The sequence below is a fragment of the Macrobrachium nipponense genome, chromosome 11 (genome assembly GCF_015104395.2).
Source record: "Macrobrachium nipponense isolate FS-2020 chromosome 11, ASM1510439v2, whole genome shotgun sequence".
NCBI lineage: Eukaryota > Metazoa > Arthropoda > Malacostraca > Decapoda > Palaemonidae > Macrobrachium > Macrobrachium nipponense.
The window spans coordinates 98972597-98991379 of record NC_061087.1 but is presented as its reverse complement, the minus strand read 5'-3'; the positions used below and the strand labels follow the sequence as shown (position 1 = coordinate 98991379).

The 18783-nt window shown below is 33.4% G+C and overlaps 2 protein-coding genes across 2 annotated transcripts in view; both read right to left on the bottom strand.

Annotated features, from left to right (window-relative positions):
* Positions 1 to 716: 716 nt before the first annotated feature.
* Positions 717 to 12731, bottom strand: LOC135207853 (probable G-protein coupled receptor 45). Its single transcript, XM_064239723.1, has 2 exons — positions 12591 to 12731; positions 717 to 3178 (listed from the first exon to the last, which is right to left on the bottom strand). The coding sequence occupies exon 2, from the start codon at positions 3130 to 3132 to the stop codon at positions 2002 to 2004; it is 1131 nt and encodes a 376-aa protein (XP_064095793.1). The 5' UTR covers positions 3133 to 3178; positions 12591 to 12731; the 3' UTR covers positions 717 to 2001.
* The window catches only part of LOC135207861 (uncharacterized), a 6204-nt gene continuing 75 nt past the window's right edge, over positions 12655 to 18783 (bottom strand). The window contains exons 1-4 of the mRNA XM_064239736.1: positions 17858 to 18783; positions 15717 to 15791; positions 13817 to 14214; positions 12655 to 12772 (exon numbers count right to left, since the gene is read on the bottom strand). The exon at positions 17858 to 18783 is cut by the window's right edge and continues 75 nt beyond it. Of these exons, the coding sequence (XP_064095806.1) occupies positions 12742 to 12772; positions 13817 to 14214; positions 15717 to 15791; positions 17858 to 18064 (711 nt within the window). The 5' untranslated portion in view covers positions 18065 to 18783 and the 3' untranslated portion in view covers positions 12655 to 12741. The remainder of the gene's footprint in view (positions 12773 to 13816; positions 14215 to 15716; positions 15792 to 17857) is intronic.

Below are 18783 nucleotides of genomic sequence, written 5' to 3'. Positions count from 1 at the left end.
GTAAATAAGATAGGCTATTCTACACATTACCTTGAGGAGAGAAGACTGTATGAGAATTGGCAGTAGTGGACAGTTTAATAAGAAGAGGGTACTGTTTGGAGATAAGGACATAATCTCCACTCTACTAAGTTAATAGATAGATAGATAGATAGAAAAAATGGGTTTTTAAAAGCTACGAAAATAGACAGTGAAGCACACAAAAACACTAAATTTTATGAGATTTATTTTTCAGTGTACACGCACCGTAGATAAATCTTTCATGATCTTGATATAAAAGAGAAAATTCTACATAAATATGGAAAAGGTAAATTACAAATTAGGTATCACTAAACATGATATAGTAGTTGTCTTACTCAAAATATTTAATGTTAATCGCTAACAATATCTTTGCTTGAATGTGAAACAAATAGCCTATATCTATTTATCATTTCAGGCGTACAAATTCAAAAATAAACATAACAGAAATTGGATAGTTCATGAACAAAACAAAGATACAAATATCAACAAAGAAAGTCAGACACAAAAATCATAGTAAGATTCCACCTGCTTTGTTTTACATATCTTCAGTGGAATGAGAGAATCTTGGTCAAAACAAAATAGAGATTTATAAATAAGCAAGTAAAGCAATGTACACACAAAATAAAAGTCATAAAACATGGAAATATATATATATATATATATATATATATATATATTATATATATATATATATATGTGTGTGTGTGTGTGTGTGTGTGTGTGTGTGTGTGTGTGTGTGTGTGTGTGTGTTTTGCAGGGAAACAAAGTTACTGTAAACCAAAACAGGTTCACTATTTATCTTTCAATCAGTTTCACTCTATTGAATTAAGTTCTAAATTTCCAGACTTTTCTCTTTGGATATTATTAGACCTAACTTTGATGAAAATGATTTACATAAAAAGCTTATTAACTGGAACGAATCTTTTTACTAACTTTGTGGACAGTTTCTAATTTATCTGTCATATTTTTTGTAATAAATTAAATGTAATTTAATACCAGAGTATTTATAACAACAATGATTATAACATTACTTAAAAAAATGCTGTAGTATCAGCTTGAAATTGCATTGTTCATGAAATATAGGTAGAAAGTACATTTGAGGGCCCATATAGTAGCCTAGGGTGAAAACAAACAATTATTGTGTATTGGAATAATACAATAAAGATCAGCACTTTTACACAAAAAGTTTTCTCTAAATTTCATCATCATGATAATAATCAATATAACAAGAACATTCTTTTAATGTGAACCAGTCCAGCTGGTTCACTTCAGATCAGTTTCACCACTCACAGACCAACAGTTTTCTAATTCTCCAGGACTGCACCCTTACATCAAGCTATAATGGAAATAGTTTCATGCCACATGGTTAAACTGGAGAATTCACAAATTCCCCTGGAATAAAGTTCTCCTCCAAAAGAAGTGTTAGCTGACATTCGTAACTTTCAGTCTCTCGCAGTATTACTCTGTGTCAGGTCTGTCATTTATGTCAGTATCTGAAAAACCTTTGAGGCACACATTTCAACACTGTATCGTTAGTTTTTCTAAAAAGTAAATTTCAGCAAGATTTATATTGCTACGTCCAATGTAAAAGTTTCACACAACCACTTTTTTTTATGTAGCACAGTAAGTTACTGGTTGTTTCTTTCTAATATTTATCCTTCCAAAGGAAATAATGTCTAACTTTCATTTGGTTACTCTGTAATAATTTATACGTCCAGTTTACCAAAAGTATTGTTTCAAGAGGTAATATTTCCCTTTCCTTTCTGATATCTTATAAGAGTGACCTCCTTAAACACAAAGAAACATTGCACGGATTACTCTGAACACAGCTCAGTATTATTTATCAAGCCATATTTCGACTGGGCCTATGAGTGACAGTCGCAAAAGGGTTTGCTTGCCTGTGGAGACATTCAACTACATAAGTAAACATAAGCTCTTAATGTCTGCAGTCACTTACTGAGCAAAGTAGCAGTCACAACTGAATTAATTTGACGCACCCGATCGTGGTTCATGTATCATGTAGATTGCCTTTAGATCTGAACGACTGTAGCCACGACTTGCTGGCCCCGAAACTACGTGGAGTAAGCAAGGGAAGTATTCAAACAGTTCTTCTCTTATGGTCTTGATCCGAATCGTGTATATGACAGGATTTACAGCCGGTTGCAAGTAAGCCCACCACAGCAGCCAGACATAGGCCTTGTGATAACTCGTATTCTCTTCGGTGAACAAACTCACCAGCTGGGCCAGGTGCAAGGGAGAGCGAAAAGCCACGAACACCAGGAACAGCATCGAGATGGTGGTGAAAGTCTGGGTTTTGTAGCGGAGGTCCAGAGGGACGAGCGTTCGGCGGGATGAAGAGGACTTGGCCTCGTTGTTGTCGTTGTGCTTCTCTTGGGGACACTCCACTATCCCGTTGTAGTCCAGCGTCGCGTCTCCCTTGTTGTTATGCACCTTCGCCGACGCCTTCTGGAACTTCCTGAGAATACTGGCGAAACAGGCACCTATGATGAATATAGGGAGCAAGTACACGAATATGAACATAGTACAGCCATAAAACAGATTGCCGGGAGACGGGGGTGTCGACGGCTTCCAGATGCAGTGAGTCACACCCACGGGCAAAGGAGGAACGACGTGTGAGCCTAGACCCACCATTGGCGGCAATGCCAAACAAGCACTGAGCACCCACGACCCAGCTATGACCCAGCAGGCCGTGGAAGGCGTCAGGCGGTCTTGTCGATGCACAATAATGACGTAACGATCAATGCAGATGATGGTTAAGATGACCACGCCCTGTAGGTGCGTCACGGCGAGCAAGAATTCGTGGGCGTAGCACAGCGACACGGGAAGCAGCCACTCTCGGCCTATGAGTGTGACTACGTCTAGAGGCAGCATCAGAAGCATGACCATCGTGTCAGTGAGGGCCAGCGTTGCTAGGAGGAGGTTGATGGCCGATCTCATGGCCGGGGAGCAGCAGACCAGGGCTACAACGACGCCGTTGCCTAGACCTCCAACCACGGCCATCACAGTACCAACTAGGCTTAGGAAGACCTGCTCTCCTGTTCCCATGCCTGCTTGCCACGAGTTGTTTGGAGAGTTGGTGTCCGAGTCCTCCATCTTTTTGTTGCTCTTAGAAGTTCAGTTCTTGATGTTTAGCAGACCACTGCAAACAGAAAATAGGAAATACATCTCTCATTGACTTTATTGACGAAATGATCACCAAAGCAGATTCAATGTTAGGATTTACTGACAAGATAATTGCAATGTCTATTTGTACTGAACGATATTTTAAGCAGCATTTAAAAGACATAGTATTTTTGTCACCCATGTAGTATTTTGAATTAAGACTGAAGACGAATTTTTAAAAAATGATAGAATTTTAAGTAACGTAAAAAAAATGAGCAAGTGGAAGCACAAACGGGCGAATCAATCTAGCGAAATAAGGGGCACCGAAGTCTTGGACCGGGACCATGTGATATTGTAGACCCCAAACAGAAAGTGGTTCAAAATAGTCAACGTTTTGGGGATTTGAACTTCTCATTCACCCCATTTCAGTTTTCAAAAAAAAAAAAAAAAAAAAAATGAGAATAAGTGCAGTATCAATAAAGGAGTGGCACTAACGGAAACAGGTGATAAGAATTTCGATATTTCTAAAAAAAAAAACAGGAGCAGGGTGGGTGAGCGGGGGAGAAGATAAAAAAAAGTAAAGAGAAAAACATACTAAATTGATAAAGGAGTGTAATTAACGGGAACAGGTGATAAGACTTTCAATATTGCAGGAAGATTGGGCCAAAATGGCGAACCACCTGATAACAATGAAAATACCCCACAGGGGTAGTGACGGGCTGGGTAGGTGGGTGGGGGTCGGGGGAAGGGGTGGGAGGGTTGAGATGAGTTAGAAGGATAGAGACAAGTGGCTACCTCTCTCTCTCTCTCTCTCTCTCTCTCTCTCTCTCTGCCGTTTTGAAGACAACGGGATTTTATAATAGAAATGATGTTCATGTTCGAAATTCATAAGTAGTGTAAATATTAAAATGTGTCAATTTTGAGACTACGTTGAGAGAGAGAGAGAGATTCACATTATATTGGAATCTGGTACGCTAAACACAATGCTAATTTTTCTTTAGGCTAGTAAAATCCCTATATTAATACATGAATTTCCACTAATTTAGTGTAAAGAAAAAGTAAATGCATATTTACGAATTCTTACTAGAAAAATACCTTCAATTTTTCTAAATAAAATAAAACACAAAAGATCAATGACTGATAAAAAATCTGAATTTGCAAGTTGTTCATTTCCTATATATTCATCAATATAAACATCTACGTTTCTTTATAAAGGAAACAGAAAACAGAACTACAATTAATAGCATCAATAGAAAAAAAATTCATAATAAAATAACTGACTTGTTGATTAACTTACTTCTACGATGAGCATTATAAAATGGAATGCTTGATGAATTATTGGTAAAATAATATTGGGTAAATATTTCATCATAATTGCTTTTGAGTATACATTGTGAATACCAAAATTTAAGATTAGTTTCGCCTTATAATAATTCAGCAAGTAATTTAGATCACAGGAATCTAAAATTAGTTTCAGTCTAATTAACTGAAGATCTAACTGACAAAATGGAAAACCAACTTCATTCTAATCGACAGATGATTGAAACGACAAATTGGAATATTAGGTTTACTATAATTAATAGATTTAATGACAAATAAAAAATCAGTTTCACGTTAATTGACAGAATATTTAAATTACAAAATGGGCGATTAGCTTTACTGTGATTAACAGAAGATTAAATAACATGAAAAATTAGTTTCACTGTAATTAACAGAATAAATTTAAATGACAAAATGGAAAATTAGATTTACTCTAATTGACAAAAGATTTAAATGACAAAATGGAGAATTACATTTTCTCCAATTAACAGAATATCTAATGAACAAAATGGAAAACCAACATCACTCTAATTAACAGAATATTTAAATGCCAAAATGTAGAATTAGCTTCACTCTATTTAACAGAAGATTTAAATGACAAAATGGAAAATTTGCTTCATTCTAGTTAACAGAAGATTTAAATGACAAAATGGGAAATTAGTTTCATTCTAATTAACAGAAGATTTCAATGACAAAATGGAAAATTAGCTTCACTCAAGTAACAGTAAGATTTAAGTGACAAAATGGAAAATAGCTCACGTCTAAATTAAAAGAAGATTTCAATACAAAATGGAAAATAGCTTCATTTCTAGATTAACAGAGATTTCAATGACAAATGAAAATTTGCTTCATTCCAATTAACAGAAGATTTAAATGACAAAATGGAAAATCAGCTTCACTCTATTAGAAGACTTAAATGACAAAATGGAAAATTATCTTAATTCTAATTAATAGAAGATTTAAATAACAAAATGGAAAATTAGCTTATTTCTCATTAACAGAAGATTTAAATGACAAAATGGAAAATTAGATTCACTCTAATTAACAGAAGATTTAAATGACAAAATGGAAAATTAGCTTTATTCTAATTAACAGAAGATTTAATGACAAAATGGAAAATTAGCTTCATTCTAATTAACAGAAGATTTAAATGACAAAATGGAAAATTAGCTTCACTCTAATTAATAGAAGATTTAAATGACAAAATGGAAAATTAGCTTCATTCTAATTAACAGAAAATTTAAATGACAAAATGGAAAATTATCTTTATTCTAATAAACAGAAGATTTAAATGACAAAATGGAAAATCAGCTTCACTCTAATTAACAGAAGATTTAATGACAAAATGGAAAATCAGCTTCACTCTAATTAACAGAAGATTTAATGACAAAATGGAAAATTAGCTTCACTCTAATTTAATAGAAGATTTAAATGACAAAATGGAAAATTAGCTTCATTCTAATTAACAGAAGATTTAAATGACAAAATGGAAAATTAGCTTCATTCTAATTAACAGAAGATTTAAATGACAAAATGGAAAATTAGCTTCACTCTAATTAACAGAAGATTTAAATGACAAAATGGAAAATCGGCTTCATTCTCATTAACAGAAGATTTAAATGACAAAATGGAAAATTAGCCTCATTCTAATTAACAGAAGATTTAAATGACAAAATGGAAAATTAGCTTCATTCTAATTAACAGAAGATTTAAAGTGACAAATGGAAAATTAGCTCTAAAATTCTAATTAATATAAGATTTAAATGACAAAATGGAAAATTCAGCTTTCACTCTAATTAACAGAAGATTTAAATGACAAAATGGAAAATCAGCTTCACTCTAATTAACAGAAGATTTAATGGACAAAATGGAAAATTAGCTTCATTCTAATTAATAGAAGATTTAAATGACAAAATGGAAAATTAGCTTCATTCTAATTAACCTAATTAACAGAAGATTTAAATGACAAAATGGAAGATTAGCTTCATTCTAATTAACAGAAGATTTAAATGACAAAATATGGAAAAATCGGCTTCATCTAATTAACAGAAGATTTAAATGAAAAAAATGGAAAATTAGCTTCACTCTAATTAACAGAAGATTTAAATGACAAAATGGGAAATTAGCTTCATTCTAATTAATAGAAGATTTAAATGACAAAAATGGAAAAATTTTAGCTTCATTCTAATTAACCTAATTAAAACAGAAAGATTTAATGACAAAATGGGAAATCGGCTTCATTCTAATTAACAGAAGATTTAAATGAAAAAATGGAAAATTAGCTTCACTCTAATTAACAGAAGATTTAAATGACAAAATGGAAAATTAGCGTCACTCTAATTAACAGAAGATTTAAATGACAGAATGGAAAATTAGCTTCACTCTATTTAACAGAAGATTTAAATAACAGAATGGAAAATTATCTTCACTCTAATTAACAGAAGATTTAAATGACAAAATGGAAAATCAGCTTCATTCTAATTAACAGAAGATTTAAATGAAAAAATGGAAAATCAGCTTCACTCTAATTAACAGAAGATTTAAATGACAAAATGGAAAATTAGCTTCATTCTCATTAACAGAAGATTTAAATGACAAAATGGAAAATCAGCTTCACTCTAATTAACAGAAGATTTAAATGACAAAATGGAAAATTAGCTTCATTCTCATTAACAGAAGATTTAAATGACAAAATGGAAAGTCAGCTTCATTCTAATTAACTGAAAATTTAAATGACAAAAAGGGAAACTAGCTTTGTTCTAATTAACAGAAGATTTAAATGACAAAATGGAACATTAGCTTCATTTTAATTAACAGAAGATTTAAATGACAAAATGCAAAATCAGTTTCATTCTTATTAACAGAAGATTTAAATGAAAAAATGGAAAATTAGCTTCACTCTAATTAACAGAAGATTTAAATGACAAAATGGAAAAGTCAGCTTCACTCTATTTAACAGAAGATTTAAATGACAAAATGGAAAATTAGCTTCACTCTAATTAACAGAAGATTTAAATGACAAAATGGAAAATCGGCTTCATTCTAATTAACAGAAGATTTAAATGACAAAATAGAAAATCAGCTTCATTCTAATTAACAAAAGATTTAATGACAAAATGGAAAATTAGCTTCATTCTAATTAACAGAAGATTTAGATGACAAAATGGAAAATTAGCTTCACTCTAATAAATTATAAAATAGAAAATTAGATTTATTCTAATTAACAGAAAATTTAAATAAAAAAATGAAAAATTAGATTTCTCCTAATTTACCGAAGATTTAAATGACAAAATGAGAAACTAGGTTCACTCTAATGAACAGACTATATCTAAATGACAAAATGAAAAATTAGTTTCACTCTAATTAACAGAACTGTTAAATGATAAAAAAGGACGAATACTGACACAAATACAAAGGAGTAACGTCATTAAATTATCTTACGGATATTATAAACGATGCCAGCATAAAAAAATCATAAATTAGCTTCGCCCTAATTTCTACAAAATTTTAATTCCATCCACGATCGTTTTAATATCATAAATAATATTAATAATAATGCTAATATAGAATTTTTAAATGATAAAAAAGGACGAATACTGACAAAAATACAAAGGAGTAACATCATTAAATTATCTTGCAGATATTATAAACGATACCAGCATAAAAAAATCATAGATTAGCTTCGCCCTAATTTCTACGAAATTTAATTCCACGATCTTTAATAATAATAATAATAATAATAATAATAACAAAGGAATCAATTCTCATCTACCAAAATGTCACATACGGATGTGTATACAATAAACAACAACAACTTGGTAACCATGGCAACGGAATGCGACATGTTGCCTCTCGTCACCTGTGGAACGTATTACCTCCATAGCAGGTTCCCGTTCAAGTCGCTTCTACTGAACGTACGTAAATCCGACACGTTCTCCCTCGCTCTTCATTGTGACGCCTACGTCAGTTCTTGCGAGGGGCGTTCACTTACGTGAGGCGTTCACTTACGTGAGGAGAGAGTGAAGTAGCGGGGGGTGGGTAGGGGGTGTTTGAAACCTGAAGGAGACGAGAAGATCTTGCTGGGGCGTCCAGCACTTTCTGCGCGATCAGGAACAACTTTTCCCTCCCGAGTAACCAAGGAGATGGTGTCTCTAACTCACGCAAGCGTTCTCTCTCTCTCTCTCTCTCTCTCTCTCTCTCACTTGGGGTTCTTATCAATCCGTTTATTCATTCATATATTCTACGGTGAAATATATTGTTATTTTCATTTGTTTAAATTTGTCATCTCTCTCTCTCTCTCTCTCTCTCTCTCTCTCTCTCTCTCTCTCTCTCTCTCTTGTTTTACTTATTACTTTGCTTATTCATTTATGTATTCTTTAATTCTTTGGAAAGTTGCTGTTTTTGATTGTTTAATCTTGCATTCTCTCTCTCTCTCTCTCTCTCTCTCTCTCTCTCTCTCTCTCTCTCTCTCTCTCTTGTTTTACTTATTACTTTATTTATTCATTTATGTATTCTTTGGGAAGTTGGAGTGTTTAACTTTTTAATCTTGCATCTCTCTCTCTCTCTCTCTCTCTCTCTCTCTCTCTCTCTCTCTCTCTCTCTCGTAGTTCTTATTACTTCTTTTTGTTCACTTACGTTTTCTTGTGTAAGTAGTTGTGATTCTCGTTTATTTATTCTTTTTTAATTTTGCGTCATTTCTCTCTCTCTCGTAGTTTTTATCACTTCCTTTTGTTAACTTACGTAATCGTGTGTAAGTAGTTGAGATTCTCGTTTATTTGTTTAATTTTGCCCTTATTTCTCTCTCTCTCTCTCTCTCTCTCTCTCTCTCTCTCTCACGATCCTTATTATTATGTTTGTTAATAATCTTTTATTCCTTTCATTCTATCGTTGATTATCTGATCTGCTCCTTCATTCGTGTTGTTTCCAATTGATTCGTTGGCTTACTTTTATCTGGTTCCGTCTTTCATTAGAAAAAAAATTGGGTTCCTCCTTTTATTACGAAAAATACAGATTTTTCTTAAGAAGAAATCTGGTTCCTGATTTATTAAGTACAATCTGGTTCCTCATTTATTAAGGAAAATCTGGTTCCTCCTTTTGTTAAAAAAATCTGGTTCCTCATTGTATTAAGGGAAATCTGGCTCCTCCTTTTGTTAAGAAGAAATCTGGTTCCTCATTGTTTTAAAGAAAATCTGGATCCCCTTTGTTAAAAAAATCTGGTACCTCCTTGTCTAAAATCTAGTTCCTCTTTTCATTAGAAAAATCTGGTTCCTATTTTAGAGGGGAAAATCTGGTTCCTCTTTTTGTTTTATTAAGGAAAAATTAAGTTCTCCCTTTCATAAAAAAATCTAGTTGCTCTTTTATTTTAAAAAAATCTGTTCCTCTCTTTATTAAAATTTCGGTTCCTCCTTTTATAAGGAATATCAGTTTCCTCCTTAAATGGAAAATAATTAGGTCCATCCTTTTAAATAAGGAAAAAATAATCAGGTTCCTCTTTTTATAAGGAAAATAATCAGGTTCCTCCTTTTATGAAGGAAAAATAACTGGGTTCCTCCTTCCATTGAGACAAAATAATCAGGTACCTCTTTTTATAAGGAAAATAATCAGGTTCTATGATAAAACATAGTCGGGTTCCCCTTTTATAAAAAAAAACATTATCAGGTTCCTCCTTTTGTAAGAAATATAATCAGGTTCATCCTTTTATAAGGAGAAATAATTAGATTACTCTTTTATAAGGGAAAATAACCAGGTTCCTCCTTCTATAAGGAAACATAATCAGGTTCATCCTTTTATAAGGAAAATATAATCAGGTTCCTCTATTTATAAGTAAAATAATCAGGCTCCTCCTTTTATAAGAAAAATAATCAGGTTTATCCTTTCATTAATGGAAAATAATCAAGTTCCTCCTTTTTTATGAAAATATAATCGGGGTTCTCCTTTCATTAAGGAAAACTAATCAGGTTCCTCTTTTATAAGAAAAATAATCAGGTTCCTCCTTTTATGAATGAAAAATAACTGAGTTTCTCCTTCCATTAAGACAAAATAATCAGGTACCTCTTTTTATAAGGAAAATAATCAGGCTTCTCCTTTTCATTGATGGAAAATAATTAGGTCCCCCCATTTATAAGGAAAAAAATAATCACGTTCCTCTATTTATAAGGAAAATAATTAGGTTTCTCCTTTTATGAAGAAAAAATAACTAGGTTCATCCTTCCATTAAGACAAAATAATCAGGTACCTCCTTCTATAAGGAAAATAATCAGGTTCCTCTACTTATAAGGAAAATAATCAGGTTCCTCCTTTTATAAGAAAAAATAATCAAGTCCCACCTTTCATTTATCGAAAACAATCAAATACCTCATTTTTAGGGAAAAATAATCAGGTTCCACATTATAAAAGGAAAAAAATAATCAGTTCCTCCTTTCATTAAGGAAAGAAAATCAGGATTCTCCTTTTATGAAGGACAAAAAACCGGATTCCAGCTTCCATTAAGGAATAATAATTAGGTCCCTCCTTTTATAAAGAAAAAATAAAGAAAAAAAAAAACCGGTTCATCGCTTATAAACCTTCCAGCCAATAGGCCTACTCGAGCACCATCAAAGCTTTGTAAAGTTATCAGCGACGTTCCATAATTTTCTTGGATTTCTGGCTGTTTGTTTCGTACTTTTATCATTTTTTTTTTTACTTTTTTATACAAGTAGAGAATTTTTATCTACAATTGCTTGCTAATTGTAATTATTTTCATATTTATGGCAAATTTGTCTTGGGTCGTACATATATTCATATGTTCGGAGTAATAATAATAATAATAATAATAATGATAGAAACGGCGCACATAGTAAGAAAAGTGATGGACTCCTAAGGAGGCAGGATGCAACCCGGAACCCCACACTATAAATACCACCCATTCGAATTGGAGGACTGTGATAGAGCAAATAATATTGTCTAATATTGCTCGCTAATTCTAATTATTATCTTATTGATGGCATATTTATCTTGTGCCTTACATATATTTACATGTTTGGATTATAATAATAATAATAATAATAATAATAATAATAATAATATAAATCAGTACTAAACTTATTGCTTGTTCCCAGGGATACCAATCCTACAAGGCAAAATCTATTTGAGTTCTCTCCATGAACAGCGATTTATTCTACAGGGAATAAGAAGGCTCCTTACTTATATACATCTATACTGGCAATGATTGTATTTCTAAGCTTGCATGTAACATACGTTGTTTCCTTCAAGAGGAATGTCGATTTCAGAATCTCACGTACGTGAAGGAAGTATCCCTTCAGATCAATATGAAATAGTACGAAATATGAAACACCAATACGTTTTTTCACTGCAGGTATTACCCAGGACTCAGACGTCTCAGTGGGTTCTCACACTAAAGACGAACGAATGTCACACAGAAGAGACAACCCAAGTAACTAAAGTAACTAACAAGACTAAGTCAGTTGCTTGCGATTCGGCTAACCACTTCGTCGAACGCCGAATGGAATGATTTTAGACCACGGGACTCGAAAAGGAGTCCATGTAGATTGCCATAAGCGGTCCCCTCCTCCTTTCTCTCTCTCTCTCTCTCTCTCTCTCTCTCTCTCTTTATATATATATATATATATATATATATATATTATATATATTATATATATTTTATATATATGTATGGATATATTATATGTATCTGTTCATATATTACATGTATGTACATATAAATATTATGTATGCATATATATATATATATATATATATATATTATATATATATATATATATATATATATATATATTATATATATATATATAGTCACTAGAGGAAGGATTACAAGAATTGCCTCAGAGCTCAAAGACAGGTAGACAGAAAGACAAGAAAATAAATAGTTGTAAATATTCACACAATAATACAGAAGTATTCCTTTACCCGTTACCCACAGAAGACAAATACCAAGCTTTACTGAAAGCTATATCCAAGCACAAGCAGACGAGTCAACGGTACAAAAACTACGAAAGCTCCTAAAAGGACAATGACGAAAGTATCTCATTGATTAGAGTGCACATAAGCAACAAATTAACTTTCTATGACGCGACAGCATAACTTTCACCGAGAAAACAAGATAGACTTACAATTCACGATTTCCCTCTGTTCTTGATGTCAAACCTCTTCATTGGGATAATGAAAGACAAAAAGAGAGGTTAAGGTCACTATAATCAAGGACGAGGGTCAGGGGGTTGACAGTTTGCGAATTCTATTTCCTCCTGTTCCTTTTAGAAAGTCTCACCGACGTCCTCTTCTTTTACTTTCTTTTCTGTGAAGGAAAGGGAAAGCACGAATTAGTAACTTCGTATTTGTTTTACAAATGGTGTGGAGTGAGATAATTTCATTCCTTTTTGGGGTGGGGGGGATAGAATAAAACCAGTAATCCGGTTTAATAATGGGCTAGTATAGTAGGAGAACAATGGGTGAAGCAGAGTTATTTGGTCTTTTGATGAATAATTAAGGATTTTAGCTATAATCTTATCTGAATTAGCAAAAAGGACACTAACTTATGCTTGAGGAAAAATGATCAATAATTCTTATTGTTTTGACCATATCAAAACACTTGGAATATATATAAAAATGTGAAAGTCTATACCTCTATCATGAAAGAAAACAATTAAATATAATAAATTCTGTATGGCTGTACTCATCTTTATAATAAAAAATAACTTAATAGAAACTAAACAGATTACTTTGTCATTGGTTCAAATCTGTGTTTTTTTTTATTTATCTTTTTGTTATTTCTCATAATGCTCATCGGTGTCTTTGCTCTGCAGCCCAGTAGCTTCCTTCACGATTGGTCATCTTATTTTGTCGAGACTTTTTTCATATAAAAAAGATAATAAAATCAATACTAAAAAGATAATGTTAAAAAATCCTCAATTACATATTAATATTAAAATATATTTCTATGTTTTTTTACATAGAAATATATTTTTTAATAATATTAATATATGATTATGGATTTTTTAACAATTTGTTTTCACGACACTGAATTTCTTAACAACATGATAATGCTTAATAACCCCAAGACACCTTATAGATCATCCAAGACAAACCTGATCCCCAAGCGCCTCAGTGTTTGGTATGGTCTTTGCCTGCCACCTCGGTGGCCGCGAGTTCGATTCCCGGGCATTCCACTGAGGGGTCTGAGATGTGTATTTCTGGTGATAGAAGTTCACTCTCGACGTGGTTCGGAAGTCACGTCAAGCCGTTGGTCCCGTTGCTGAATAACCACTGGTTCCATGCAACGTAAAAACAACAAACAAACAAACAAACCTGCCCCCAGGTAACGATTCATGTTGACACTGACCTACAAGAGAGCTTTTCCTGGGCGTTCTTGTACTGCTGCGAAGACAGCGCCATCGTCCCTGCGTAGAGCAACTTAGCAGCCCCCAGACAGTTCTTCTGGATCTGCCACTCGAGGGTCAGGTCGTCGCAGACATTCACAAAGCAGCCCTTGAGCTTTCTGTCGCACTGTCGTTTCTTGGTCTTGCAGACGGAGGAGTAACACGCGTCGTGTTCCGCGCAACACTGGGAGAGTTCCGCGACCGGGAGACTCGGGTCTTTGATTTGTAGGCCTAAGACCCCACACCCGTTGGGGGGGCCGCCTCCTTCAGGGCTTCTGGACGGCTCGGGAGGTGGGCTTCTGGCGGACGAATCTGGAACTACCGTGGGAGGCGTTCTTGTTTCTTGGGAGGACGTCTGAGTCTACAGATAAAAATGACATAAATACATAAATATAAATACATACTTACATATATATATATATATATATATATATATATATATATATATATTTATATATATTATATATATATATATCCATTCTAGCTACAAATGTCCTTTAATATCTAATTTGCTCTCCTTGGAATTAATATATTTTCATATATGTACCGAAGGGGAATTTTTAGTTGATAATAATTTCGTTCCCTCATGGGATCGAACCACTGTCCAGTGGACGAGAACGAAATCAGGACGGACAGTGACGTTGCCGAATCGGCACGTCACTGTCCGTCCTGATTTCGTTCTCGTCCACTGGACAGTGGTTCGATCCCATGAGGGGACGAAATTATTATCAACTAAAAATTCTCCTTCGGTACATATATGAAAATATATCAATTCCGAGGTAGAGCAAATTAGATGTTAAAGGACATTTGTAGCTCGAATGATTTATATGAATCACGGAGATGTGATAATTATTCATATATATATATATATATTATATATATATATATATAAATATATATATATAATATATATATCTATATTATATAATTTTATATAATAAGCGAATACCACAGTAAAGACGACAGCGCTTGGATTTCTGCCTATCATTTTCCTGTGGTATTCGCTTATTTAATGAAGTCACGTGCATCTACTGTGATTTTTTAAGCATATAGATATATATATTTATATATTTACATTATATATACATACAAACATCAATACGTATATACATATATATATATATATATATATATATATATATATATATATATATATATATATATGTGTGTGTGTGTGTGTGTGTGTATACATATACTTTTATTGGCATCTTTTCTGAGTAATGACTAATTAAAATATTAGTTATAAGAATTAAAAAAACAAAACAAAAACAAAGAAAGCTTAATTCTTTCTTATATTCCGACTAAAATGTTAACTACGAATTTATTCCAAAATTATAGCTTTTTGACCATACTGGAAACGAAAACGTCACCTTAAAACCTCAACAAACATTATATCCAACATGCCATAACTCAGGGTACGTCCACACTACAAGGAAACATGTCATTAGCATGTTGGCAACTCATTTATGACAGGTTGAAAACAGGTGAAGGACTCTAGGTGGAGAAGGAATCTTTGGCCAGTGCTGTATAGAACGGTATAAAGCGTTTTTTTTAACTATCAATATGTCGATGACTTGTATTCAACTTGTCTGTGACATGTGTGCGATAAGTTGCAAACATGTCTTTGACATATTTTACTGCAGTGTGGGCAAAGGTTGGGAACAAGTCAACGACTCTGTTTAAAAGGAATCTTTGGCCAGTGCTGTATCAAACCTCATAAAGCGCTGTTTCTCGACTATCAATAAGTCGTTGACTTGTATTCGACAGGTTTATGACATATGTGCAATAAGTGGCAAACATGTCTCTGACATGTTTTACTGTAGTGTGGGCAACAAGTGATAAACGCAAGTCAACGATTCTTACGTCTTGTGGCACAGAGCTAGAAGACTGTGTGGTTTCTTCAGAATCTTCTTCCGCGTCTTCAAGCGCCTCATTTATCTGGAAAGAGAAGAAGAGGAAGAAGAATAAGAAGAGGAAGAAAAAGAGTGTGATAATAAATAGATAAACAGAAGGATCAATAAATAAGAGAAACTAGGAAATAAAAAGAACGCATTTTATAGCTTACTTTTAGCTTGAGAATTTTATGGCAATAACTTATTACGACGTAATAAGTTTTCATGTTGTGTCCTAAAACCCAGGTTATCATAATTGATTTGTAAATTTAAGGACCAATAAATGATAAGAATCAACTGGACGATAAAAAATTTATCATTTGAAATAAATCTACCAGGACACTGATATAAATACGATCCAAATGGAAATACATGAAATGTCATTTGATATAGTACTAGTATGTATATATATATATATATATATATATATATATATATATATATATATATATATATATATATGTATACATATATATATGCTTGTGTGTATGTGTTATATATAATATATATATATATATATATATATATATATATATATATATATATATACAAACATACACACACACACGCATATATATATATATATATATATATATATATATATATATATATGTATATATATATATATATGATATATATATATATATATATATATATATATATATATATATACATATATATGATATACACAAATTATCAGATTTTCCATATAAGAATAAGCATACACTTTTATATTTAAGGTTTCATTAATAAAAAAGCTCAATTTATACAGAAACAAGTAATTTACCTTGATATGGCTGATCTCAATATTTTGATCTTGAGCAAAATATGAACTTTTACGAATAGAAAAAAAAGGACAATTGCGTTTTCTGTTTATTCTGAAGAACAGATGATACTTATTATTATAAATAATATATATATATATATATATATATTATATATATATATATGCTAATGAATAATAATATTTGCAAATAAAGAAGAAACATACATCATCTTGAAGTCATTTTATGCACAAAATATTTTACCTCATTACCTTATAGAAGTACAGGGATAAGAATAAGAAACGAAGACTTATTGTAAACTTGACAGAGAGAGAGAGAGAGAGAGAGAGAGAGAGAGAGAGAGAGAGAGAGAGAGAGAGAGACTTAACCGCTAAGGAAGCCACAAAACTCTCATCTCATAACAAAGAATCCTCTAAATCTCAGAATTTGTGTATGAGCAAATACATACACATGAATGTATATATGTATGATTTATACTCAAGGATGAACCCTCAATTGTTTTAAAATCGTTGGAATGAACCAGGTCAGGGGATTGCAACAATCGCGACCGAGATAGTCTACTGTAAAAGGCGCCGTGCCAACTTCTTGACAAAAGAGCGAGCCACCATCTTGTCTGGGAGATTTACCAGAAGTTATGTCAAAAGGGTTTTGTTTATATTTTTGTTTCTATGGATGTGGTAACTGGTACTACGCATGGCGAGTTCCATGCTCTCTGTCAATGTTGGTTTAATTTTTCTATTGGCTGGAATCTTGTGGCGGTTATGAGTCTAACTGATTGCTAAATCTCTTGGTGGTACTACAGCCACAAAGGCTACTGACGCTGTGCTTTTTAATGAGATAGTAGCTTGCGAGATTGCTATCCTTAATTCCTTTACGGTGCGATTAAGACTATAATCTTGGCTGTGTATGTGACTGGTGCGGAATAAAATATTGCAATTGCATCAGGAGATGAGATACTAGATTTTGTGCAAGAAACGCAAATATAAATAAACATTCATATTGTACTAAAGAGTACAGTGGAATGTTCGAGGTAATTTCACACTAAAGTTGATCTGTAAAATATTTCCTATCAATGTACTGCAAAGACTAAGATTCACTTAGCAAAATAAGTATACCATTTGATATACATTCCACGGTAGATTGACTTTATTCCATATATATTTTTATGATGGACTACGGAATGGTATGGCTGTTTTGTTACAAAAGAGGTCTTAGTCTTATGGATGTGTCTAGATATTAAGCCATGACAAAGCCTCCTCTTACGTGAAATGAAAAGGATGATAGCCACTGCTTTATCATCAGATGTTCCCAATGAAACCCAACTTACTTGCTCTTGGGCCGTATTATCCATGAAATAATCAAAGGCCCTGAACATTTTCGTTATTAGGCTCATGCCTCCGGCCACGTCGTGCAGTAAGCGCCCTCCGTGGATCATGTAAGTGTAACCAGTGCTCAGCAACTCCATCGTGTCAGCGTCAACAGCCGGAGACGGCGTGGCCAGTAGGCCTAGGAAGATTATCCACGAGAAGTGCATCGTCTTCGCTGACTCGAAAATTAGATATATCACAGTTAATTGCGAAGCCTTTGGCAAGGCGTTCGTCAGGAGGAAAAAGCTTCTATTTCTCTTATTTTCCTCGCGGGAAAGTCATATGGTTAATCGTTGGCACTGCTTTTGCTTATTGTCTTGGCACCCGGTTATCCCAAATTCTGGTTCGTTCTCCTTTTAGCATAGAGACCAGGCACGTATGTTATTTGTTTCATAAAGAGTTTTTTAGGGTTTTTCCCTTATCAAAACATTCTGTTATGATTCACAGCTACATTTTTAATAAACATTCCACTTTCACACAGCTGGGACGATACATTCAACGGTAGTTTTCCGCCGGTATCATCATAGGCCTAGAGAAAACCCGCTGTATCACTCCACTCGATAATTGTGACGTATAACTCGTTAAACTGTATTCCGCGTAATTCCCAAGGGGCATTCACGTAATTAATACCCTCCAGTCAGGGCATCCGTACACCAAGGGACTCCGCTAGTAACTAGGAGTGCCACGAACGTTTGAGTGTGGCACCAGAGTGGGCTAAAAGTAGACATTACCAGCACTGGCACCGAGGGTGCCAGGTTCCCAATATCCTCCTCGCGATAAAAAAGGGGGGAGGGGCCAGCATTTTTCCTCAATTATGCTTTCAGTCGCGCCTCGGATGCTAGGTTTATTCTTGCAAGCATTCCACGTGCATGAATTGTACATGGGC

Coding starts and splice junctions, on each gene's coding strand:
- LOC135207853 (XM_064239723.1), bottom strand. CDS start 3,132: ATGGAGGACTCGGACACCAACTCTCCAAACAACTCGTGGCAAGCAGGC.